The 26273-nt window shown below is 40.0% G+C and overlaps 1 protein-coding gene across 4 annotated transcripts in view; it reads right to left on the reverse strand.

The window, feature by feature from the left end:
* LOC149239491 (3-hydroxyisobutyryl-CoA hydrolase-like protein 1, mitochondrial) overlaps positions 1 to 26273 on the reverse strand; it is a 328118-nt gene that overhangs the window by 216977 nt on the left and 84868 nt on the right. For all 4 annotated transcript variants that reach the window (XM_089373436.1, XM_089373434.1, XM_089373435.1 and 1 more), the window contains exons 6-8: positions 19574 to 19658; positions 6068 to 6153; positions 5775 to 5896 (exon numbers count right to left, since the gene is read on the reverse strand). In XM_089373436.1, coding sequence (XP_089229562.1) covers positions 5775 to 5896; positions 6068 to 6153; positions 19574 to 19658 — 293 coding nt within the window. The remainder of the gene's footprint in view (positions 1 to 5774; positions 5897 to 6067; positions 6154 to 19573; positions 19659 to 26273) is intronic.

Genomic DNA, 26273 nt, shown 5'->3' on the forward strand with positions numbered 1-26273 from the left:
TCAGATGAGGAGATCTTCTAGGCCACGCAAGTCAATCTTTACTTCTGCAGTTGCAGCTTCAGTTTCAGCAGTTTCCGGCTTCAAACTAGGGCAATCGATATCTTGCAAACCGTTCGTCGGATTGACTTCATTCCACCACCAAAAGTTTCGGCTTCCAGAGGAGGTTCAGATGAACCTACAGCGCAGTTCCAAAGAGGAGATCTTCTAGGCCACGCAAGTCAATCTTTACTTCTGCAGTTGCAGCTTCAAATTCAACAGCTTTCGGCTTCACATGTGTGAGAGAGAGAGAGACCCATTTCAGCACAGTAGAGAAGAGACTCATATCTGCGCAGTAGAGAGAGAGAGATGTGATGAGATGAGTGAGTCCAAATGAGGAAAAGTCCTCTTATATTTATACACAACGTTGGTGGGTGAATAGATGCGACTGTTGGGCTTCTGAGCCTACATGAGTTGTAGGTCGGCTTGATAATAATTCCATAATCAAAATAAATTCATATCTCCATGAATACTTATCGGAATTGGATGATCTTTATATCAATCCTACACCTCTCGACGAGAGGAATCTAATAAAAATATTATTAGCCATGAATAAGATGACCCACATGAAGTTTTGCCCTGGTTGCCAATTTTAACAAGGGAGATGCCTTATCAAGGCAGTCATAAAGAAGTCCTTAACATTGTCCTAAACAAGCTCTATGCTACACTATCATGGAGAAGCTCTACGCTGCCTAAACACTGTCATAGGAGATGACCTTAAGCATGAAGAAGGTCCTCTATCTCCGAGTTTGAACATTGCCCTTAAGTACCCTAATCACTGTGTCATGAAGACCTGTTGAAGGAGTGTGTAACTATAGCCTAGCTGCTCTGCTAGGCTGCAAGCCATAGCAAGCAGCTAAGGCTGGTATGCATTTGCAGCAAATTGGATGCACAACAGCATGATGTGAGTAGTGCAGCAGCAAGAAGTATTGTAGTATGCAACATATAGATGACAGTGAGGATGGGTGTTGCATGGTGTAGCACAGTGATGATGGGCATGGATGTATAGCAGCAGCCAGAATGTATTGCATCAGCAGCATGATGATGTATTGCAGTATGCATTTGGGTGCAGCATAGTGCAATGAAGGGTACAACATAATGCAGCATGAAGGATGCAGCATAATGATGATGAAGAGCAGCTTGATGGGTACAGCATGATGATGAGGTACTGCTCATTGATGGGAGCAGCATAGTGATGAGAGCAGCTCAGTGATTGGGTGCAACACAGTGACAGGTTCAGCATGATGATGAGGTGCAACACAGTGATGGGTTCAGCATGGTGATGGAGTAACCTTGGAGGATCAGTTGAAGCAGTATGCCTTCACTTGAGTTCAGATCAGCTACTTCATTATGTTATCTTCATGGTGAAGATCTTTGCTCTTATCTTGTCAAGTCAAAATGTTGACTTCTAATGTATGTGTACTATCTCTCTCTCTATTGAACTATTGAAGAACATAAGAAGAATTGATCAAAGGTTTCCCCACATTAGGGTTTGTCCCTGGCTAGCACCGCATCTTATGTCCTCTTGTGTTGGCTTGTCTTCTGCGATTTATGTTTATGTTCTATCTGCATTTTACTATCATGCTAAATGTGATTGCTAATCTGGAATTGATATTAAGCTAATATGGAAAAATTGAAGTAAATTGCGCTAAGCATAGAACATACCTAAAGTTAACATGGTACCGAAGCTGAGGTTAAGACAAAGCCCAAGCAAGAATGAAAGAGCAATCATCGAAGGCAGTTGGTCAAGGTCAAAAGACTCAATGGGTTCCTCATCCCACTTCAAATTCACCAGGGGTGAATTCGAATCAGAGTGGCGCAGGGGAAGCATCTGATGGCCTATCTAAAGGTCACTTCAATAGGAAGTTCGGATCTAAGGGTGGAAGGAAAGGCAGATGCCTTGCTTGTAATGAATTCGGCCATTATGCGAAGGAGTGTTCAAATGGAAGGGACACATCACTTGATGATGATAATAATCATTCCAGGGGCATCTTCAATAATCGAAGGAATGACAGTTAAAATGGCAAAGGAAAAAGGAATGCAGGGCATCATGAAAATGGCCGACTCTTCAAGAAAGCAAGGAACTCCAGGTATGAAGAATCAGATGTTGTTTCTGATAAGCAAAAGGACTATTATCTTATGTCGGCCCTCTCCACCGGACTCTTTAGGAAATTGGCTTATTGATAGCAGTGCTTCAAGGCACTTCATCGGATATAAGGAAGCTCTCTCTAATTTGATAGAGAAGGAGACAGTCATGGAGATTATTCTTGGAGACGATGCCACCTATCTCGGAAAAGGTGTAGGGAATGCTACCCTTCAATTGAATGAGAGTAGCACGATTCATATAAAAGTTCTTTATGTACCTGATCTTAAGAAGAACTTGGTGTCCATTTCGGCAATGGAAATCAAAGGTTTCAAGGAGGCATTCATCGATGGAAAGGTACGTGAAATTTTCAAGATGCTTTTACTCATGGGTTCAGGGTTGGCAATTTGTATCAAGTTTTAGGAAGTCCATTGGGGACCATGTCATGTGACACATCTCTTCTATGGCACCTGAGGTCTGCCCATCTTCACTATGGAGCCCTACCCGATGTGAGACAGATGGTGACAGGGATGCCTGAAATCAAGGAAGAGCATGAAGGTACATGTCCAAGATGTACCGAAGGAAACATTACAAGGGGACCATTCCCCTCATGTAATAGCAAGACCTCAGATGTGGAACAACCCGAGGGGTTTGAGATTCATGATCGGGAATCTCATGTATACAGGTGAAGGAAAGCTCTATATGATTTAAAGCAAGCACCCCGAGCTTGGTATGAGAGGATCGACAGCTATCTGATGAAGCTGAGATTCACTAGGAGTGAAGCCGATCCAAACCATTGGTTAAAGGTTGTGGATGATAAACCTCTCATATTGATACCTTATCTGGACGATCTCTTTCTGGCAGGTACAGACCCTCTCATTTACAAAAGTAAGATGGAGTTGGATTGCAAATTTGGAATGGTGAACTGCAAGCCCGTATCTACCTCGATGAAGCCTAACTTTAACAAGTTATGCGGTAGTTATGCCGGACCTAATTTGGGAAATGCCTCTGAGTTTCGTCAACTCATAATAGCATTGATGTTCTTGGTGAACTCTTGTCTGGATATATGTTTTTGCAGTTAGCATGTTGAGCTCATATATGGTTGAGCCTCACTGGATTGGTGCCAAGAATCTTTTGAGATATCTTCGGGGCACAATCTCTCATGGATTGAGATACACTACTGGAAATGTGAAGCTGCATGATTACTCTGATACTAATTAGGCAGACAGTGTGGAGGATCGCAAGAGCACTTATGGGTGTTGGTTCTCTTCGGATTCTACTTCGATATCGTAGATGAGCAGAAAGCAGAAGTTGGTTGCTTTGAGCACCACTGAGACCGAATACATAGCTGTGCGTATGGCCTCGTGTGAAGCTGTCTGGTTGTGGAAGCTCTTCAGTGAGCTATTTGGACACATGTTGGATACCATCGTGATCTTCTGACAACTAGAGGCGGATTCGATTGTTGAAGAATCATGTGTTCTATGATCACTCCAAGCATATAGACATCAGGTACCACTTTATCTGGGATATGGTACATCGAGGAGCAAAAAGGCTCCATCGCATTAGGACTGATGTGCAGGTCGTCAATATTATGTCGAAAGCCCTTGGGAAAGGTCAAATTCTTGACTTTCCGAAAACGACTAGGAGTCGTGGAGAGACTCTCTCCTAAGGGTCCTATATGATATAGACATTGAGCTTTGGGAGCTTCGGGGGGCTTGGGGGTACATCGTGGAGCGATGAGCAACCATAGGATGAGTGGTTCAGCCTTACCCTAGTGGTCTGCTATGTAGGCAAGATGAGTGGTTCATCCTTCTCCTGCTGAGACACGGTCATAGGGTGAGTGGTTCAACCTTCCCCTAGTGATTTGTTGTGTACAGAGTGAGTGGTTTAGCCTTCCCCTGGGATACCCCTGGCGACATGTAGGCAGGATGAGTGGTTCATCCTTCTCTTGCTGAGACATCCTACCCATGCAGTCTGAGACTCATGGGAAGTACCTCTCATCTGGCCAATGAGTAGGGAAATGAGGATAGGGACCATAGTAGTACCGATGGACGCATTGTGTATCTATCGTACTCCCTATGCTAGGATGATATTGATCTGGGATCAATTGGAACTGACTTCGGGTTAGTAAGAGTGATATAACTCACTCTATTTTGGAACTGATTTCGGATCAGTAAGAGTGGTATGATACACTCTATTTATTGGAACTAACTTCAGGTCAGTAAGAGTGGTATGAGACACTCTCTTTATATGGGACTGACTTCGGGTCAATAGAGGATGGTATGATACATTCTCGATCACTTATTCTTCTTCATAGTTCAGCAAAGTAGAGCAGTGCAAGTCACTGATGGCAGAGATAGTACAATCTGGCAAATGGATTAGCAGAGATGGAGTTCTCCCTAGTTGAGAGGGAGTGTTAAAATTAGCAATTCTCGCAAAAACAAAGGACTATATTTTTTTTATACTTTTTTTAATTAATTATTTTTTTAAACCCTTTTTTTAAATATAATTTTTTACAAGTATATAAAAAAAATCCTATAATATTTTTCTATTTTTTATTTTTTATTTTTTTATTTTTTTAAATTAAATGGCCAAAGGTCTAAAGTCTGAAACTACTAGAATGGATAACCTCCAATTATGTAACGAAATGCTTGATCACAACAACAACGAAGCTAACGGAGAGTTAATGGCCAAACGTTGGAATCAGCGAAGATGGCTCTGATAGTGAAAATGGAAAACCTCCAAAAGCTTATAGCGAAATGCTTAAACGGCAACAAGATTGATGAATTTCAATGACCAAAGACCTGGATCAGAGAACGCGCCTCTAATACCAATGTAACGAACAAAGTTCGTATACGCAACGAAATACTCAAAATATCTGGTATATAAGAATGTCCATCATAGAACAAATAATATATTATATGAGAATATTTGAATACACTTGAGATGATTACAAATGAGGGTGAGGCTCTGCTTATATAACTAGGTAGATACCTCTTCACCAACGGTCGTGTCCTTAGGGACATACCTCTTCATTAACCTATTACTAGTTAATTAATCATTATTTATTATTATTATTATTGTTTACATTATTTGTATTAATTTATATATATTTTATTCATAACAGCGTATTACTCACTTTATTTTTTTATCTTGAACAGTAAGGGAGTTTATTGCTGACCTCAAGACTAGGAGAGCTTTGAAGAACAAAGATCACGTGCCTTGATTTAAACAGTAGGGCCCAGCAGAGTTCATTGCTTACTTCGAGACCAGCAGATGTTTTAAATGATGTTGTTGTTCCCAGAGCCTTTACCATACTGCCAGTCTTTGTTGTGATCAAAAGACAATCTTCGCTTCTATTACTTACCTGTTCTTGAACTAATTTCGCAAGTTTAATCTTTACAATTGTTATTTCACTATATGTCAAGCATCTATTTGTAATGGGGTTGCCTTAGGCACTCCCTAAGCATATATCGTTCTTGGATCTTTCTACAGACCCATTGACCTATTCTGGTCATTTGTGGGAATGTATATTAATTTTACATCATTTAATGTTGCATTATTTTGGCATCTAAGTAAAATAAAAATTATAAACAGCTACTGATTTAACAGGGCAGGTACCTTAGATGAAGATAAAGTGCATTTAACTACATACCTTCGAAGAGCACTTTCTGTATCTGGATAAACAACATCAGAATACTCATTCAATGCTGTTTCCACCACTGAGGGGTCATCTGTAATCAGCGTCCCTAGCCGCTCTTCAATCCAACCAATCCTCTGTTAGGCTCAAAAAACTTAGCATTGGGTGGGTATAAAAATGAACGTCACATTGATTATGCATTCAACATTCACAGAAACAACACAAATTCAGTGACCATAACTGGCCTCCCAAAACTTTAGAACAACAAGACACAGACAAATATGGAAGCTATTGACAAAGAAACGTACAGCACTAACTGAAAAGTGTGTTGCAAGGCCAGCAACAAGCATTTCTGCTCCATTCAAATGTGCCCCTGTTAGAGCCAAGTACTCCCCTACATGCCAAAGCTTTAACCAATCAGACTTATGCTCTTATCCATTAAAATGTGTGTATAACATTATTAGAAGCAATTCTCAAATCAATAAGAAAAGTTTTATACACAGGGAGCATGATTCACATTTATAGCTTAGGCAAAGGTTTACAACCAAAGCACATACACATGAACCATCAGGCTGATTTTCCACTGTCCACAGTAAACATTCATAAAATACAAAAAATAATGTTCTAGAGGGTTAGCTTCACTATGTTAAGTGATCCCTAAGGTCTACTAGGGAAGCCTCCCTTGTGTTGGATTGTTTCCATCACTAAAACAAGGCGAGAAGTTGCTTAAGGGACATTGGTGAACCCATTGTTACTCACTGTCTTGGTCATTAGTGAGACTCCGCACTAGGGTGCAAGATTTTGTTGTAACATGCACGAGAGAGAGAGAGAGAGAGAGAGAGTGAGATGCCCAAGTACAAATGCACTACACAAGAAATGCACAAGTATACATAAAAAAGAAATGCCAAGCACAAGAAAATGCCAAAAATATAAGTTCCCTTAGCCATAAAACACTTTGTAAGAGACATCACAACAATCACAAAATAAGGTAATACAAATGACAGCTTCAATTGTGTACTCAAACGAGAGGTTCATTCAAGAAGGGAGAAGGAATTATGGGCCCACCAAACAAAGGCACACACCCCAAGAGCATTATTGAACTTACATATCAAGTTTCACTAGATTGGCCTTGGCCATACCTAATAATACAATAAAAAAAATAAAGAATATGGCCTTAGACTAATTGCAAGTAATAATCACATACGAGTCATGGAGATATATATAATTCCAGTGACATGAAGAGGAAAATTCACGTGCTTTTGTGGGATCTCAAGTGGGAGTTAAGTTGACATGCTAGATTTTGAACTTTGGATCTTATAGTATAAGACTAACAAGAGTCATTGGATTGTTCACTTTGTGGAAGACAAAGCCGAGTAATAAATGATGATTTTAGGTGAAGAGAGAGATCACTTTGTCAAAGCATGTGGAAATAAGCAAGTCAAGATGACAAGACCCTCATTTTTAATAATATCTTTTACATTTTCAGTTGGAGTAAAAATCTGCTTTTGGTAAGTGAGAACATAAAACATTGTCCATATTTAAATGTGACTTTAGAGAGAAAGATGTTTTGTGATTGATAAAATCAACAATAAGACGATTGCAACAAGCATCAAGAAACAAAGTCTATAGATAATTTTGATGAAGAAGTGACAGAATCAGATGCTTTGGTTGGCAACCAGCATGTGAAGTGACAACAACCTATGGCACCAAAGGTATGTGCATTTGAAATATCAGTATCTTTTCCCAGCAAAGGGTAAAATAGTTATTGGAATGTTCATGAGAAGAAACAACCAAATTGTGAGGTATGTTTTTGGCAGGGAAATACCGCATATTGACCTTTTGAAGGAGGAAAGTCTTGGAGAGCCAAAAAAGTTTTCAATATAGTCCATGGTGATATATGCAGCCTGTTATCATAGAAATCTGTGTCCACAACCCTGCATGCTACTTCTAGACAGTCAACCTGTCACAGTTGAAAGTCTTTCCATTTGGGCTGGTGTTTTCCAGTTTCAGGGGAGGCTGTTGTCCCTAGATAATGTACGTTGTTATCCACTTTCACTTTTGTGCAACCAAAAGTGAAGTAATTCCTTAAATGAAATTTGTAAGGTTGAAATCAGATTTCTAAAAGTAATAGTAACAACAAAATTGAAGGTGATGCAAGAAATGAATTTGTGCTCAAGTGAAATAATTCAAAACAAGTGGACTTCAATATACCATTACATTGCATGAAAATTTATTTAATAGCCTCCATTTTATTCAAAAAGTTAAAATCAAACATAATTGAATAAAATCACAGATAACCCGAGAAATTGGCTGCACCATAATGAGTACTAGGTGATAGGCTGCCATGAAGTCCTTCACTTGCAGTGGAGGTAGTGGTCTGAGAGACTAGAGCATGGAAAAGTGAGATCTCCACTGTTACCAAAAAATCTAAGAAAAAGTGTCCAACCCTTATATACCGCTGCTTCAATATGCATATATATGGAATAAACATTTCCTCCCTCAAACTAGTCGATCCCATGGCTCAAAGCAAGAAGAAGTTGAAAAGGCAAAAATCTCTGTAAGTACAGCTAGCTTTTCTACCTTTTCTGCTTTAGAATTGCTTTGTCATTGGCTTAGTTCCTCTTTCCATAATGACTGCTGACCTGAAGATTTTTTCCACCTTTTAACTGTCTTTTCCTCATCCAAAATATATTTTCGCATTGTTTACTCTTCATGCTTTACTCAACAGCTGGTTTTCCCCCTTTATGGGTCAGATTACCTCTTTATGCCCTGTTCTTCACCATAAGAAAAATGTATCCTTAGCCACTTGCTTTGTCCAATTTTGACCCATTCAATTTGCAGCTTTAGAGAAAGGTGTCAGACTGCTGTTTTTATAGCCTCTTCCCTCCAAAAAAAGGAGTTTTATTGCTGTCTCCTCAAGTCACAAAATCATGTTCTTACCAATTTTTCTTTCAAACAGCCTTTTACTTGCTTTGTATATTAAATTAAAAAAATTTACAGTAGTTGTTTAATTGTCTTCATTTAAGAAGAGCAACAACCCATTCTTAATATAATCACACTCCATCCTCCAAAATCTAATTTCTGTAGCATTCTCCACTAACCTTTAGTGGTCTTTTCTGTTGAATGGTGTTGTCATTGATGCCAACATCAATCCTTGAATGCTCTTAATATTCGTCTAGTTTTCAAGAAGCCCCGGGAAGCCCTAGATGCACTGCAGTTGATGAGAATTTTGGATGAAAAGGTCATTGTGTTTGGACTTAAGATCATCATCATTTGATTCTCCTCATCATGCCAATTCTGGTGGTATGTGGTACATCTCTTAAACCCTCATGGTTGAGGAGATATGCTTCGTCAAAGTCGAAGCCCCAGTTTGTGATCAATAAACCCCAAAGAAGATGATGCAAGCAATTTGTGTTTATTCAAGAATTGGTCCATTGTAATTGAAGGTTGGAGCCTTCAAGGCACGTGGTTCACTTGTTGAATAGGGAGGAAAGATGGTGCAAGAAAGAGATTGGACTCTACTTCAAGTCAAAGTCGGAGAACACTTTAGGGCGACAGGGTGGTGCTAGCGCAGGTTGGAACCTGTGCAGGGTGTTGGAGCATCCTTTCAGTCGAAGCTGATAAAACCAAGGCGTTGGAAATTCCTTCTAGTTGGAGCTGGTAAATCAGGGCATTGGAGCATCCTTCCAGTCGGGGTTGTTGGAGCATCCTTCCAGTCGGGGTTGTTGGAGCATCCTTTCAGTCGAAGCTGATAAAACCAAGGCATTGGAAATTCCTTCTAGTTGGAGCTAGTAAATCAAGGCGTTGGAGCATCCTTCCAGTTGGAGTTGGTAAATCAGGGTATTGGAGCGTCTTTCAAGTTGGAGCCTGTAAACTAGGGGGTTGGAGCCCACCTCAGTTGATGTTGTAAATCTTGGAAGTTGGAGCTTCCTAATTGATGTAAACTTTAAAGACCTACATTAAGAAGCATTCAGCGGTTTTTCTCCTGAAAGGTTTCCACCTAAAAATTTCATGTCTACTGTCTTGAATGTTATGCATAGTTGAATGGTGTTGTTATTTGTTCATGTGATATGATGCTAACTTATGTTTTGATCTGATGGTAATGATAATTAATGCTCTGTGAAGTTCAAATTAACTAATTGAAGGGAAACACTGATTAACCCCCACTCAGTATTTCCAACATCTTCCAGGAAGGCAGCAGATTGACATATTCGGTATTCCCTAAATACCCATTGTCCAATTGGGATCATAAGAGATATGAATGATTGTAGTTGATCTGTTTTGGAAATCCTTGTAAGGTCCAATCAAATGACATCTGAATATTATATGAGGTGATATAACGAATCACCATTTCCGAGTCTATTCATAATATTAAATAAAGAACAAACTTAGGACAGATATATTACGCGACAAATTAGACTTCAAAGAATTAGAAATGCAGACTCCAAAAGCTTGGGAAAGGTTCAAACAAATGTCTTCAAATATTTCTGATAACTCACTGTGAAGGCATTCTTCAGTGCATATTTAGTGTGCTTTCTTCTCTGCTTTAAGGGCTTCATAGGAGACCATTCTTTAAACCACACCTCAGCAGCTTCTTTGTTTGTTAGGCTCTGATCTGGATGATACTCCTTAGCTTTAATTTGGAAGGTAACCTTTATCTCAACTTCTATATATGGTTCTGTCCTAGACATGCCAAGGTCCACTGCTTCATCGTGATGTGCTAATGCATATTGTCAGAAGTTTAAATTCTTGCTTTCCGTTCATTTCCAGTTTTCTCCCTGCAATATCTGTCTTCTAATACCAGTCTTCCTGTTGGAACTTTTGCTGCTGGTATGCATCAGAGTCATTTTTATACCACTCATCAGACTTGACCTTACAGCACTACTCTCAATTTTTCTTAATTCTTTAGGTAGGTTTTATATCCAGGACTTCAGGGAATTACAGTGGCTTCAATTTCCAGAGTTATCAAGAGATATGAAATGCAAAACCTCCCTTTACCTTGACATAGGTTGGTTTTCAAAATATAGTTTGACCTGCCACATTCAAAATCTTCCATTGCTAAATCTTGACTAGTATGTTCCCACTTCTCGTATACCTGTTGTGTTGATCCATGCAAATAATGCTGGTTGTGACCTATACTTGCACCCTTGTTTTCATTGCAGTCACATTCAAACAACCTGTGTGTCCTCCTTTGTTGTGAACTGCACTCCTCCATTAACTCCCATGAATTCATTTAACAAATGAATAATGAGCCTCTCAATGGATGAGGTCGAATGGGCCTGTTAGCTCAATTGTTTTGGCACGAACAAAAAATCTGCTTTCTTCGCTCACTTATTGAATGAAAACATCAACAAAATCTGTTTTTCATATCTTCTCATTGAATTGGAAATCTTGCATTTCCTCTCGCTTTACTCGTGAAGATATTTAATAAAATATCCCACTCTCTCATTAAAATGATTCAACCCCCGTTTCATGTGATTAAATAATTAAATGAAGATTTAATAGTTTAATCATTTCACCACTTGACTTTGAAATCATAATCCTTGAAATTTACCCTGAGATATGATTCAGATCTACACCAAGTGACAGCTTAAGACAAAAACCAGTGACAAAGATGCTACTCAACTCCTCAGTTTCCATGCAAGGGGAACTCAAGCCACCCCTCAGTTGCTAGTTAGGAACCACGACTAGTACCTACACCTGGTAAATACATTCAATTACTAATTATAGACATCACTGAACAGTGAAAAGGCATTCTTCCCTAAAAAGCATGAAAGTGCAAAGTTTGGCCAAATGACATACTGGCCTATAATTACCAAAAAACAAAAGTAAAAAAGCAAAGAAAATGTGCCATTGCAGACCCAAGTGAAAATGGTCCCATTGGACTCACTCTTTCACCAGAATCAAGAAAAAGTAGTCAAATCTGATGTGTGGCACCTCAATGGTTTGAATATCAGGAAAAGCAGAACTGCAACAAATAGCAATTTCCCAGAAGCTGATGAAACTGAATATGAAAGGTCGTCCGATAGATGCTTATGCCATGAAGCATCTGGTAATAGACCAGTATGACTGAGTCCCACTAGACCTTAACCCTTCAGTAGCAAGAATGTTAAAATTGGTAACTAGGGCCAAACTCCATGTGGGTCATCTTATTAATAGAAGCTGTTATTTTTCTTGGATCCCTCTCATCGAGAGGTGTAGGATTGATCTAAAGATCATCCAATTCCGATAAGTATTCATGGAGATATGAATTTATTTGTGTTATGGGACAATTCGTCAAGGTCGGCCAGCAACCAAATAAACCCCACTTGTGCTCAACGTTTTAGTATAAATAGAGGTGGCCTTCAAGTCATTTCAACACACTTGGGATCTCTTCCTCTCTACTTGTCTTTGGGTTTTAGTAGGAGGAGAGATCCTAAGGGATAACGCTGCCCTAATCCAGAGGGCAGAAGTCGGAACTGCCGGGAAAAGCCGGAACTACCGGGCACTGCCGGAACTACCAGGAATAGCCGGAATTGTCGGGAATAGTCGGAACTGCCGGGAATAGCCGGAATAGCCGAAATTGCAGGGAACTGTCGGAACTACCGAGAAAAGCCGGAACTACCGGAACCGCCAGGAATTGCCGGAACTGTCGGCACTGTCAGGAACTAGTGGAACTGCCGGGAATAGCCGGAATTGCCGAAACTGTCGAAACTGTCGGGAATAGCCGGAATTGCCGGGCACAGCCGGGAAAGCTAACGCAAAGGGCAGAAGCCATAACTGCCGGAACAGCGAGAGCATCTGTCTCCGAAGGAGAGCAACATGCAAGGAACAACTAACTAACATTGGGACAATTGTATGGTACTTAGCAACAAATACACCAAGCATGCAATGTTACAGCTAACATGCAAGGGATAGCTAGCACGCAACAGCAAGCATGCAAAGGACAACAAGCATGCTAGGGACAACAAGCAAGCTAGGGACAACAAGCAAGCAAGACGCAGCCAGCACATAGGTCAATATGGAAACATGGTGCAGCAATGGCACATAATGCAGTACAGTGATGGGTACAGTCATGATTAATGAAGCATGATGAGATGCAGCATAGTGATGATGGGTGCAGCATCGTGTGACACGGTGAGGTGCAGCATGATGACGAAATGCAGCACAATGATAGGTGAAGGAGTCACCTTGGAGAATCAGTTGAAGCAACATGTCTTCAACTGATCTCATGTATCATCTTCTTAGAGATGATCTATGCTCTTATCTAGACAAGTCAAAGTGTTGACTTTTGTTGTAAATGTACTATCTCTCTCTCTCTCTCTCTGCTGAACTATTGAAGAACATATAAGAAGAATTGATCAAGGGTTTCCCCACATTGGGGTTTGTCCCTGGCTAATGCCACATCTTGTGTCCTCTTGTCTTGGCTTGTCTTCTGCGATTTATGTTTATGTTCTTTCTGCAGTTTACTTTAATGCTAATGTGATTGCTAATCTGGAAAAGATATTGAGCTAACTGTGAAAATTGAAATAAATTGCTCTTAGCATAGAACATACCTAAAATTAAAAGGGTATCAAAGCTAATGTGAAGACAATGCCCAAGCCAGAGTGAAAGAGCAATCACCGAAGATAGTTGGGAAAGGACAAAAGGATCGGTGGATTCCTCATCCCTCTTCAAATTCACCAAGGGTGAAGTCAAAGCAGAGAATATTATCAGAATGGCGCAGCAGAAACTTCTGATGGCCTACCTAAAGATCACTTCAATGGGAAGTCTGGATCTAAGGGTGGAAGGAAAGGTAGATGCCTTGGTTGTAATAAGTTCGGCCATTATGCAAAGGAGTGTCTGAATGGCAGAGACACATCTCTTGATGAAGATAACAATCATTCCAAGGGCATCTTCAATGATCAAAAGAATGACAGGTAATGCATGTCATCAAGGAAATGGCCAACTCTTCAAAGAAAGCAAGGAACCCCAGGTATGAAGAATCAAATGTTGTTTCTGATAAGATAAAGAAGCGTTATCTTGTATTGGCCCTCTCCTTCAGATTCTTTGGGAATCTGGCTTATTGATGGTAGTGCTTCAAGGCACTTGACCGGATAGAAGGGTGCACTCTCTAATTTGGTAGAGATGGAAACAATCATGGGATTATACTTGGAGCTGATGCCACCTATCCCAGAAAGGGTGTAGGGAATGTTACCCCTCAATTGAATGAGGGTAACTCAATTCATTTACAAAATCTCTTTTATGTACCTGATCGCAAGAAGAACCTGGTGTCCATTTCAGCAATGAAAGTCAAAGGTTATGAGGTGGCACACATCGATGGAAAGGTACATGTTTGAAAATAGAATTTTCAAAGATGTTTTTGAGTTCAGGGTTGTATCAAGTGCAGGAAGTCCACTGGGGACCATGCCCATTGACACATAGCACTAGAGGTCTGTGAGTCAGATGGTGACAGGGATGCCTGAATTCAAAAAGAGCATGAAAGTACATGTCTGAGATGTACCGAAGGAAAATCTTATAAGGGGACCATTCCCCTCATACAACAGGTCCATAGGTTTGGAACAACCCGAGGAGTTTGAGATTCATGATTGGAAATCTCATGTATACAGGTGGAAGAAATCCCTCTATGGCTTGAAGCAAGACACCCCGGGTGTAGTATGAGAGGATTGATAGCTATCTAATGAAGTTGAGATTCACTAGGAGTGAAAACGATCCAAACCATTACCCGAAGGTTGTGAATGATAGACCTCTCATACCGGCACCTTATGAGGATGACCTATTTCTGACAAGTGCAGACCCTCTCATTTGCAGAAGTAAGAGGGAGTTGGATTCCCGATGTGGAATGATAAACTGCAAGCCTGTGACTACCTCGAGGATCTTAACTTTCAGAAGTTATATCGTAGTGATGTCGGACTAGATTTGGGAAATGCCTCTGAGTTTCATAAACTCATTCGCATTGATGTTCTTGGTGAACTTTCGTCCGGACATATGTTTTGCAGTTAGCATGGTGAGCTCATATTTAATTGAGCCTCACTGGATTGTTGCCAAGAATCTTCTGAGATATTTTTGGGGCACAATCTCTCATGGATTGAAATACACTGCCATAAATATGAAACCGCATGATTATTCGAACGCTGACTGGGCAGGCAGTGTGGAGGATCAGTAGAGCACTTCTCAGTGCTGGTTCTCTTTGGATTCCACTTCGATATCATGGATGAGCAGGAAGCAGAAGTCATTTGCTATAAGCACCGCCGAGACCGAATACATAGCTACGAGTATGATCTCGTGTGAATCTGCAAGGTTGCAGAAGCTCTTAAGTGAGCTGTTTGTACACATGATGAATACCATTGTGATTCTCTGTGACAACCAGAGGGCGGATTCAATTATTGAGGAATCCCATATTCGATGATTGCTCCAGCAAATAGACATCAAATACTGCCTTATTTGGGACATGGTAAGTCGACGAGCAAGGAGGCTCCATCGCATTGAGACTGATGTATAGGTCACAGACATTTTGTCAAAGCCCCGGGGAAAGGTCAAATATGTGACTTTCCCGAACTACTTGGAGTCATTGAGAGACCTTCTTATAAGGGTCCTGCATGTTGCATGCATTGAGCTCTGGGAACTCTAGGGGGCTTGGGGTACTTACTGGAGCAACATACGACCACAGGGCAACTCACCCTCCCCTGGTGGTGCGTTATGTATAGGATGACAAGTTCAACCTTCCCCTGTGATACCCCAGGCGACTGTGGAATAGGATGATTAGTTCTCCTGTGGGTCGGGATGATTGGTTCTCCCGTGGCAACTGTGAAACAGGATGATTAGTTCTCCTGTGGGCCAGGATGATTAGTTCTCCCGTGGCAACTGTGAAACAGGATGATTAGTTCTCCTGTGGGTCGGGATGATTAGTTCTCTTGTGGCAACTGTGAAACAGGATGATTAGTTCTCCTGTGGCAACTGTGAAACAGGATGATTAGTTCTCCTGTGGGCCGGGATGATTAGTTCTCCCGTGGCCACTGTGAAACAAGATGATTAGTTCTCCTGTGGGCCGGGATGATTAGTTCTCCCATGGCAACTATGAAACAGGATGATTAGTTCTCCTGTGGGCCGGGATGATTAGTTCTCTCGTGGTGACTGTGGGGCAGGATGATTCGTTCTCCTATGGACAGGATGATTAGTTCTCCTGTCGAAGCATCCTACCCATGCAGTCTGGGACTCATGGGAAGTACCTCTCATCTAATCAATGAGCAAGGAAATGGGGTTAGGGACCATAGTAGTACTATCGATAGACGCATCAATGTATCTACCGTACTCCCTATGCTAGGATGACCTCCATTGATCTGGGATCAATGAAACTAATCTAGGGTCAATATGAGTGGTTTGAGACACTCTCTTGTGATATTGATCTGGGATCAATAAAACTGACTTCGGGCCAATAAGAGTGATGTGACACACTCTCTTCAAATGAAACTGACTTCAGGTCAGTAGAGAATGGTATGAGACATTCTCGATCAATTCTTCTTCTTCATGGTTCAGCAGAGCATAGCAGTGCAAGGCACTGATGGCAGCAATAGTACAGTCGGACATATGGATCAGCGGATGGAGTTCTCCCTAGTTGATTGGGAGTGTTAAAATTGGCAACTAGGGCCAAACTCCATGTGGGTCATCTTATTAATGGAAGCTGTTATTTTTCTTAGATCCCTCTCATCGAGAGGTGTAGGATTGATCTAAAGATCATCCGATTCCGATAAGTATTCATGGAGATACGAATTTATTTGTGTTATGGGGCAATTCGTCAAGGTCAGCCAGCAACCAAATAAACCCCACTTGTGCTCAACGTTTTAATAGAGGTGGCCTTCAAGTCATTTCAACACACTTGGGATCTCTTCCTCTCTACTTGTCTTTGGGATTTAGTAGGAGGAGATATCCTAAGGGATAACGCTGCCCTAATCTAGAGGGCAGAAGCCGGAACTACCAGGAAAAACCGAAACTGCCAGGAAAAGCCGGAACTGCCGGGAACTGCTTGGAATAGCCGGAATTGTCGGGAATAGCCGGAATTGCCGGAACTGCCGAGAATAGCCGGAACTACCGAGAAAAGCCGGAACTACCGAGAATTGCCGGAACTGTCGGAACTGCCGAAACTTTTGGGAATAGTCGAAATTGTCAGAACTGCCAGGAATAGCCGGAACTGCGGGGAACAGCCGAAACTGTCGGGAAAGCTGACATAGAGGGCAGAAGCCGCAACTGTCGGGAACTGCCGGAACTGTTGGGAAAAGCCGATACTGTCAGCACTGCCAGGAATAGCCGGAATTGCCGGAACTGCCGAGAACAGCCGAAATTGCCGAAACTGCCAGAACAGCCAGAGCATCTGTCTCCAAAGGGGAGCAGCATGCAAGGGACAACTACCAAACATTGGGACAATTTTATGGTACTTAGCAACAAATACACCAAGCATGCAATGTTACAGCTAGCATGCAACAGCAAGCATGCAAAGGACAACAAGCATGCTAGGGACAACAAGCAAACTAGGGACAACAAGCAAGCAAGATGCAGCCAGCACATAGGTCAGTATGGCAACATGGTGCACCAATGGCACATAATGCAGTACAGTGATGGGTACAGTCATGATTAATGAAGCATGATGAGACGCAACATAGTGATGATGGATGCAGCATGGTGCAGCACGGTGAGGTGCAGCATGATGACGAAATTTAGCACAACGATAGGTGAAGGAGTCACTTTGGAGAATCAGTTGAAGCAGCATGTCTTCAACTGATCTCATGTATCATCTTCTTAGAGATGATCTATGCTCTTATCTAGATAAGTCAAAGTATTGACTTTTGTTCTAAACATACTATCTCTCTCTCTCTCTGCTGAACTATTGAAGAACATATAAGAAGAATTGATCAAGGCTTTCCCCACATTGGGGTTTGTCCCTGGCTAATGCCACATCTTGTGTCCTCTTGTCTTGGCTTGTCTTCTGCGATCTATGTTTATGTTTATCTGCAGTTTACTTTAATGCTGATGTGATTGCTAATCTGGAAGAGATATTGAGCTAACTGTGAAAATTGAAATAAATTGCTCTAAGCATAGAACATACCTAAAATTAACAAAGAAGCGTTACTTGGATTAACACATGCCTATGTTCAACATCAGTGGTTGGTGCAAGGCATTTTTGTTGCTGTGTGGCAGCTATTCTGCTAGGCTTATTTTGGGAGAAGGTATCATCTCACATGCCTTATAGCCAACCCATAATTTTTATGACTTAATTTCACCTTTTGAAAGGAGATCTGAACTCATAAAACTTAAACCCTGCCATTGAATCTGAAAAGTTCTGAAGCACTTGTCAAAACTTCAAATCTATATAAACAAAAACCCTATACAAAACTTTCAAAAGTGTATAAATGGCATATGAAAAGGTTAGATCAATATAGCAGCAAACAACTCACAGATATAAGCAAAGAGAAGTTTGAATATCAAATCAGCACAACAACAGCCCTATAATATAAATCAGATTAGCATGCTACATCAGCAAGCAGCAACCTCACTGAAAATAGAAATCAGATCAGAAAAACGCAGATCAACACATTCAATATGCACCAGCAATTACATATATTTCTATTACGGTAGAAAAGAATATTACATAAAAGAAAATCAGCTTCTTCCAAGCTTACAATGCAGAACCAACCATTGTCTCACAATCTCATAAAGAAAAACACTTTAACCAGAACACTGTAGCTATCACACCACACTACTGACTTTAACTTTCATAAACTTAAGCAATGTGCCCTTCCTTCCCTTTTATTGAACAAGACAGAGGGGGTTACAAGTAAAAACCCTAGACTAAGTGCACTTCACAGAATGGGTTCACAAGTGGAGCGCTCCACCTTGACGAGGGCCACTGTAACCCTAACCAATTCATGCACCTTACATGTGCCAACGGTAGGTATTACATGACAACTCGTGCCAAGCACACTAGTCTAAGTAACCAGCTCAAGTACAGCACCGCACATGTGCCAAGGTGCACCTCACAGAATGGGTTCACAAGTGGAGTGCTCCACCTTGACAAGAGCCACTTTAACCCTAACCAACTCATGCACCTTACATGTGCCAAGGGTAGATGATTACATGACAATGTGCGCCAAGCACACTACTCTAAGTAACTAGCTAAAGAACAGCACCGCATATGCGCCAAGGTACCTACCCACACATGCCAAGCACCCACTCCACATATTTTTATGCAACAACTTAAGAAGTGCACCCTCCTAGTCCAAGTAACTTCTAGTGTCAAAAAAATAGATGAAAAGGGGATATGAGACACTTCACCCTCATGAGACTCTCCCACAGATGCACCACCCACAGAACATTGTCACTGTCTTAGCAACAGGTAAAATAGCAATGTTAACATATTCAAGTAATACAAGATGCATGCTCCTTGAGAAAAAATGGAATGTAATTCCAAGAGAAGGCAAAGCTAAAGGATGGTCAGAAAATTCCCCAGCAAATTTGCAGCATGCAAAACCCCATTGCTTTTATGCTTCTAGTAATCAACTGTGTTACTTGAGAAAGCCAAGGGAAACAATACATATCAACTCAAAAGCCAAGGTAAATAAGGAAAACGGATTATTCATTCCTTTCTGTAACAAAAATGTGATTTACAATGTCACCATGCCAAAAACCAGTTATGTGTAAATAACTCTAATTTGGATGGTTTTCAGAGTGTGAGACAGATAAAGATAATTTTATTAATGTCCTTGGGTGACCACAAGAGTAGGTCAATCGGACAAAAGGATACATCCAGCGTGAGTACAAGACATTCAGAGAACAAAAGCTACCTAGATGGCCAGGCAAGTGTGACAGAAAATATGAGGCTCCTGCATCAGGATGGAATCCTATTTGTGTTTCTGGTGTAGCGAATACCTGCAGAAAATCCACAAAAACATATGACATTTTAAATCTAAATTAGCACATGATAGAAACCAAAAGGACCAACAGAGCCCCATAGCATATAGCAAAAATTTCCTTTCTAACACTTGAAAAGTTTCAATGTTTTACAATCCTCAAAAATGAACGTGGAAGTATTCAAAATATACTGCATGAAATTTGCACAAATTCCAAAACCTTGAGTTGAAATGCACAAAATCATACTTAACAATGAGTCTAATATATGAAAAGGGAGTTCTTTTCGTGAGTTGACTGTGGGTGTAATGGATGTGATCTTGATGCTGGTAAATTAATAACTAGTGTTATAAAGAAGCTAGTTTGATCAAGAATACAGCAAGAGGTTTACAATTACAACTTATCAACCACAAAAAGGTTCATAACCTGGCATCAAGGTTTCCAAGAGTCTCTGGTATGGGCAACATCTCCAATACAGGTACGGAGTACCCAATATGGTCCACCCACAAATAGGGTACACCAAGTACATGTATATCAATCAGAGCTATTATATGGAATAGCAGTTAGTGATATATTCAATGTCCACACATACATAAATAGAAATATTTAACAAAAAATGAAATATGCATCATTGATTCATTGTGCATTACATAAACACTCTAGAGAAAGCAACAATACCATTCATGAACATTGAGGTTTGAACATTTATGAAGCTTCCAAATGACAAAATTTTGAGATTATGAGTCATGATTCATTAATCAAAACATATGACAGCACCCACATAAAAAATTGCTGCCCACTGAGGCAAATCAGTGCTTAGTCCCCGACAGCTAAAACCAATGTTCCACCAAGCTTCCGGGATGAAGAGGGGAGGGAGCTGGGATACGTGGGAGCGGCTTATGCAAAATCTCCCCGCCAATTTTTAGGAAACGAGGGGGGATGTCGAAGTCTTAAAAACTTATAAATATAAAATATATATCATTGAAATTTTAATATTTATAATGTAATTGTCTTTATGTTAGGATATTCCGACACATAGGAAATAATTAAGTATAACTTGGTCTAGTGTATAGTTAGGTAAAGTGTGTTTCTTTAGTATGTACTTTTTGTAACTTACAATCCGACAATCACGATATGTTCTAGACATGAAGTGATCCGACGGTTCATTCTCTCCTCAGTATTACTGACACTTGATTCATGGCTTAACACACGATTGGTCCATCATCTCTATTTAAAAAACATGGAGGGTCATTTGTTAGGTGACCGTTCATGAGAGAAGCTTATGTAATTTTTCTTTCTTTTACATTAATAAATTGCCTAAAGTGGTCGCATTGGCTCAGGTTGTGGATTGTTTCCCTCTTTGAGGGTTTTAACCACATCAAGAATATTGGTGTATTCATCTGTGATCTGTTTGTGAGAGGTGCCCTTTGGTGTTCTATCTAAGGAACTTACTCTGTAAATTCCTACATGGTATCAGAGCTATTCGAGGGCTGCATCTGTTGGTGATCCAAATCTGAAGCCGGTACAAGTGCATCTGATTGTCATTTTCTAAAGCTATTGTTTCTGACCGCTTTCGGGCCAAGAGGACTGCTCTATTGTGTTAAGGCTCTAGTGGGGAACCCCTTTCGTTTCACGCGAAAAGTTTTTGGTAGCCCTAGCTATGTCATTTTTAAAATCTAGAGGCAAAAAGGGGTTTTTCAAGTAAGCACACACTCCAAAGCTTTAGTGAGCAAACAAACAAACAAAAAAAAACCTTCCTCCTTTCCAAAAATTACTAACCTTTTAAACTAGCTCACTTGATCCAGCGTTACTTTATGAGAATAGAGGTCTTGGGTTCAAGTCTTTCTTTTTGTTGAGTTACATTTTCAAAAAGCACATGTAACTTATGTTTTAAAGTTACTTTATGTAGAAGTGTTCTCACCCATTATAAAAAGTGAGTCACTTATAATTCTAAAGTCACTTTATCTTTTATTTAAGTTACAATTTAGTGGATAATTCATAAAGTACCATTGTAAATGTGACTTTCACTTATTTATAAGAGTGGGTCACATAAAGTAATCTTTTTTTTTAAGTGAGCTAAATAGATTATGTTTGGAGGGGGAGGGGGGGGGGAATTTTTTTAAATATAACAGTGTAATTCACTTCCCAACATTCACGTAGTTCGTCGGCATCTTCAACAACTTTTCTTCATAAAGCCATATCTTCTTCATCCAGAGACCATTTTCAGAGCCGTTTTTTTTTATCGGCCTAATTTTTCGAGATCTTTCCATTGGAACACTTAGTTTCAACATCTACAGCTTCAATTTCTTTCAAAATGGAAAGTTCATGCGTAGTTATTCTTGACAGCACCAACTACTTCCAATGGCTATCCTACATTGTGGATTTACTTAGAAGTAAAGGTCTTTATAGAATAGCCTCAAGCCAAGAGTCTAAACCTAAAGATGAAGATAAGCAAGCCAAATGGGAAAATAAGCAAGATCAAGCACGTGGGTTGATAGGGATGTTTATTTCTCCAGACCTTAGATTCCATATCGCAGAAATTGATACCCCCAATGAAGCAATGAAACAACTCAATAAAGTTTTTGGAATTAAAAATGAAATTAGAGCCCATCAACTTGAAAATGAGTTGCTTACATTGGACCCCAATAATTTTTCTTCCATTGAAGATTTTTTTTCCAAGTTCAAGACCCTTAGACTTCTCTTGGAAGGTGTTAAGGTTAAGAAAGAAGATGGTAGCCTTATCTATTCCATTCTTACTAAGTTAGGACCAGCCTACTCTGTGTTTGTTTCCACCTTCCATTCTACTAGAGAAGCCTTTATTTCTCAAGGACAAGACTACAAGTCCCCCTCTTTTGATGCCTTTTGTGATTCTTTAATAAGAGAGCAAGAAAAACTCTTACATCTTGGTCTTCTTAATACTGGAAACTCTTATAAGAAAGCCTTGGCAGCCCCGCAGCAACCAAGTTCAAAGAATACTAAGAAGCAGCGTCCTAAAAAGAATGGTCCTAAACCAAACAAGGGTCCTAAGCAATTTCAGTCTCAAAATGAAAAATCAATTCAACAAAATGATAAGGCAAATAAAAACAAAGGGAAGAAGACTGATAGACATTGCAACTTTTGTAATCATGATGGTCACTTAGAATCCAAATTCTTTAAGAAGATAGAAGCCTTGGAAGCAGCCATGAAGAAGCATAACATCCATTTGGAGCACTCTTCAACTTCAACTTCAACTTCATCTTCAGGAATAGCACTTTTTGCATGTGGTTGTCAAGCATCTCGATTTGGTTATGCACTAAATGTATCTTCTTCTTCTCATTCTCATGAGTGGCTCATTGAGTCTGGACCTTCTTATTACATGGCCAAAAACAAAGCCATGTTTTCTTCTTTAAATGATTGTAACACCAAAATTATCTATGTTGGTGATGATAGATCTCTCAGTGTTGTAGGGACTGGAACTATTCATCTAGACAATGGTCAATTTAATGATGTATTATGTGTTCCTACCTTATCATGCAACCTTCTATCTATGTATCAGATAACTCATTCAGGTGAAGGTAAAACCGTTGAATTTTCACCTCATGATGTTGTAATTAAGGACCTAAGAGATCCTAGACAGATTTTAGCTACTGCCATTGTTGATGATTCTACAAGGTTGTATAAGTTTAACAACTTTGGGTCATCAAATCTTCCCTCGGTATTTGTTGCTCATAATGATGAAGTGAGCAAACTGTGGCATGAGCGATTTGGTCACTTAAACTATCGCTCTCTTCAAAATCTATGTAAAGAAAATATGGTAACAGGTCTTCCTATGGTATCTTGCAAAGATGGTGTTTGTTTTGGATGTGTACAGGGAAAACATCATCGAGATAGTTTTGAAAAACGTGCCTCTTGGCACGCCTTAGCCCCTTTACAGCTTGTACATAGTGATTTATGTGGTCCACTTCCAGTTGTTTCATTCTCTGGCTACAAGTATTTCTTAGCTTCCATTGATGATTTCTCTAGACGCACCTGGGTATACTTCTTAAAACTCAAAAGTGAAGTCTTTAACATGTTCTTGGCCTTTAAGGCCTTCGTTGAGAAACAATCTAGACATCAAATTCTTAAGCTAAGATCCGATAATGGCGGAGAATATATTAACAACAAATTCATCAACTTTTGCACTGAGCATGGAATTCAATTGCAACATACTGTTCCATATACTCCACAACAAAATGGTGTAGCTGAAAGGAAGAATCGCACCTTAAAGGAAATGGCTAATTGTATGCTTCAATCTAAAGGACTTAGTCTTAATTTTTGGGCAGAAGCAATTCACTGTGCAAATTACATAGTAAATCACACTCCTACCAAGGTTTTAAAAAATATCACTCCAGAAGAAGCACGGAGCTCAATTAAACCAGATGTAAGTCATTTTCGTGTTTTTGGAAGTGAAGCATGGGCCCATATTCCAGGTGATAAACATAAAGCCTTAGAACCTAAGAGTGAAAAATGTATTTTTGTTGGATATTCTAAAGATGTCAAAGGATATAGACTTCTTCAACCTAAATCCAAAAATGTTATCATTAGAAGAGATGTAAAGTTTGCTGAAAATATATCGGCCTACGAGCCTAGTATGGCAAATGTGCCACCTCTCTCTATCCCTTCTACTTCTGAAAATATTTCTTCTTTAGATGATGACAATGAGGATGACAATACTCCCCCACCTTCTCGAGATCCTCCTTCAACTCATCAGCTTCCAAAATGGGTCCGTGCTACTCAGGATGCAGCAAGTGCTCTTGCAAGTGATCCTACAGATCAACGTTGTACACATTCTCAGTTTGATAAAGCCTCTTCTTTACTTGCTCAAGCTTCAACAAATTATGATCCTGACACCTTTGCAAAAGCTTCAGGCCATCCAGATTGGGATGTAGCTATGAATGACGAATATTGTTCATTATTGGCAAATGATACATGGGATCTTGTTCCTATTCCAAAGGGACAAAAACTTGTTAGATGTAAATGGGTTTACAGAACCAAGTTTGGACCAGATGGAAAAGTTGATAAACATAAAGCTCATCTCGTTGCCAAGGGTTTTTCACAAGTTGAAGGCATTGACTATACTGAAACCTTCTCCCTTGTTGCCAAAATGAACTCTATCCGCCTTGTTCTTTCCCTTGCTGCCACTTTCAACTGGGAAGTCCATCAGATGGATGTTAAATCTACCTTCTTGCATGGGGACTTGCATGAAGAAATATATATGGAACAACCTCATGGCTTTATACAAACAGACTACAGCCTTGTATGTCGGCTTAAGAAATCCCTTTATGGTCTCAAGCAAGCCCCTCGGGCTTGGTATGCCAAAATGGATAGCTTTCTTTTAGATACTGGCTTTTCTAGGTGTCATTCTGACAATACTATCTACACCGAGAAAGTGGGTAAGTCTCTTATCATTCTTGTTCTTTATGTTGATTATCTTATCTTACTCGTAGTGATCCCAACCTTATAAACCATGTGAAGTCCAGCCTTAAAAAGCAGTTTGAAATGATAGACTTAGGACACTTGCATTATTTTCTTGGTATTCAAGTCTTGCAATCCAAAGAAGGTATTTTCCTTTCCCAGTCCAAATATGCATGTGATCTTCTACGCCACTTTCACAAGGAACACTGTAAGCCAACACCTTCTCCCTTTCAGTCTCAAGCCAAACTTTTAGTCACTTATACTTCCCTTGAAGTTGATGCTACCTTATACCATCATCTTGTTGGAAAACTTTTGTATCTAACCCATACTCGTCTTGACCTTTCCTTTGTTGTTGGCCTTGTTGCTCAGTTTATGCAAAACCCACATGAAAGTCATTGGAAAGCAGCTAAAAGAATACTTCATTATTGTTTGAGGTACAGTTCAGTTTGGGATTCATTACAATGCAAAAGCATCTCCTATATTGGTTGGTTTCACTGATTCTGATTGGGCCGATAACCCTGATGATCAGAAGTCTACTGCAGGTTATGTCTTCACTCTTGGTTCTGGACCTATTCCATGGGCTTGCAAGAAACAGAGTGCCATTTCTCTTTCTTCAGCAGAAGCAGAGTATCGTGGTGTCGTTGAAGCTAGTAAGGAAGCCTTGTGGCTTTGTCAGATCCTATAAAAGTTTGGCTTTCAGCAGCAATATCTGACTACACTTTGGTGTGATAATCAAAGTGCCATTTAACTATGCAAAGATCCAGTCCACCATCAGTGCAACAAACACATTGAACTACACATGCACTTCATCAGAAAGCTCATTCATGACCATGTTCTTGAAGTGCACTATTGTTCAACTGATGATCAAGTTGCAGACATCTTTACAAAGGCTCTCACAGAGGTGCAGTTTACTAAACTTCGATTTATGGTTGGAGTTCAAGAAGTTGTCACTAAGGGGGATAGGCTCTAATGCCTCCTTCCTTCTCCTATTTTGTCATCTTTGTACATCCTTCAATCCTATCCCAAGTTGTTTTTAAGGGGGAATGTTAGGATATTCCGACACATAGGAAATAATTAAGTATAACTTGGTCTAATGTATAGTTAGGTAAAGTGTGTTTCTTTAGTATGTATTTTTTGTAACTTATAATCCGACAGTCACAATATGTTCTATACATGAAGTGATCAGAGGGTTCATTCTCTCCT

The sequence above is a fragment of the Pinus tabuliformis genome, chromosome 8 (genome assembly GCF_031772625.1).
Source record: "Pinus tabuliformis cultivar Carrire ecotype Pingquan chromosome 8, CPIR1, whole genome shotgun sequence".
NCBI classification, from domain to species: Eukaryota; Viridiplantae; Streptophyta; class Pinopsida; order Pinales; family Pinaceae; genus Pinus; species Pinus tabuliformis.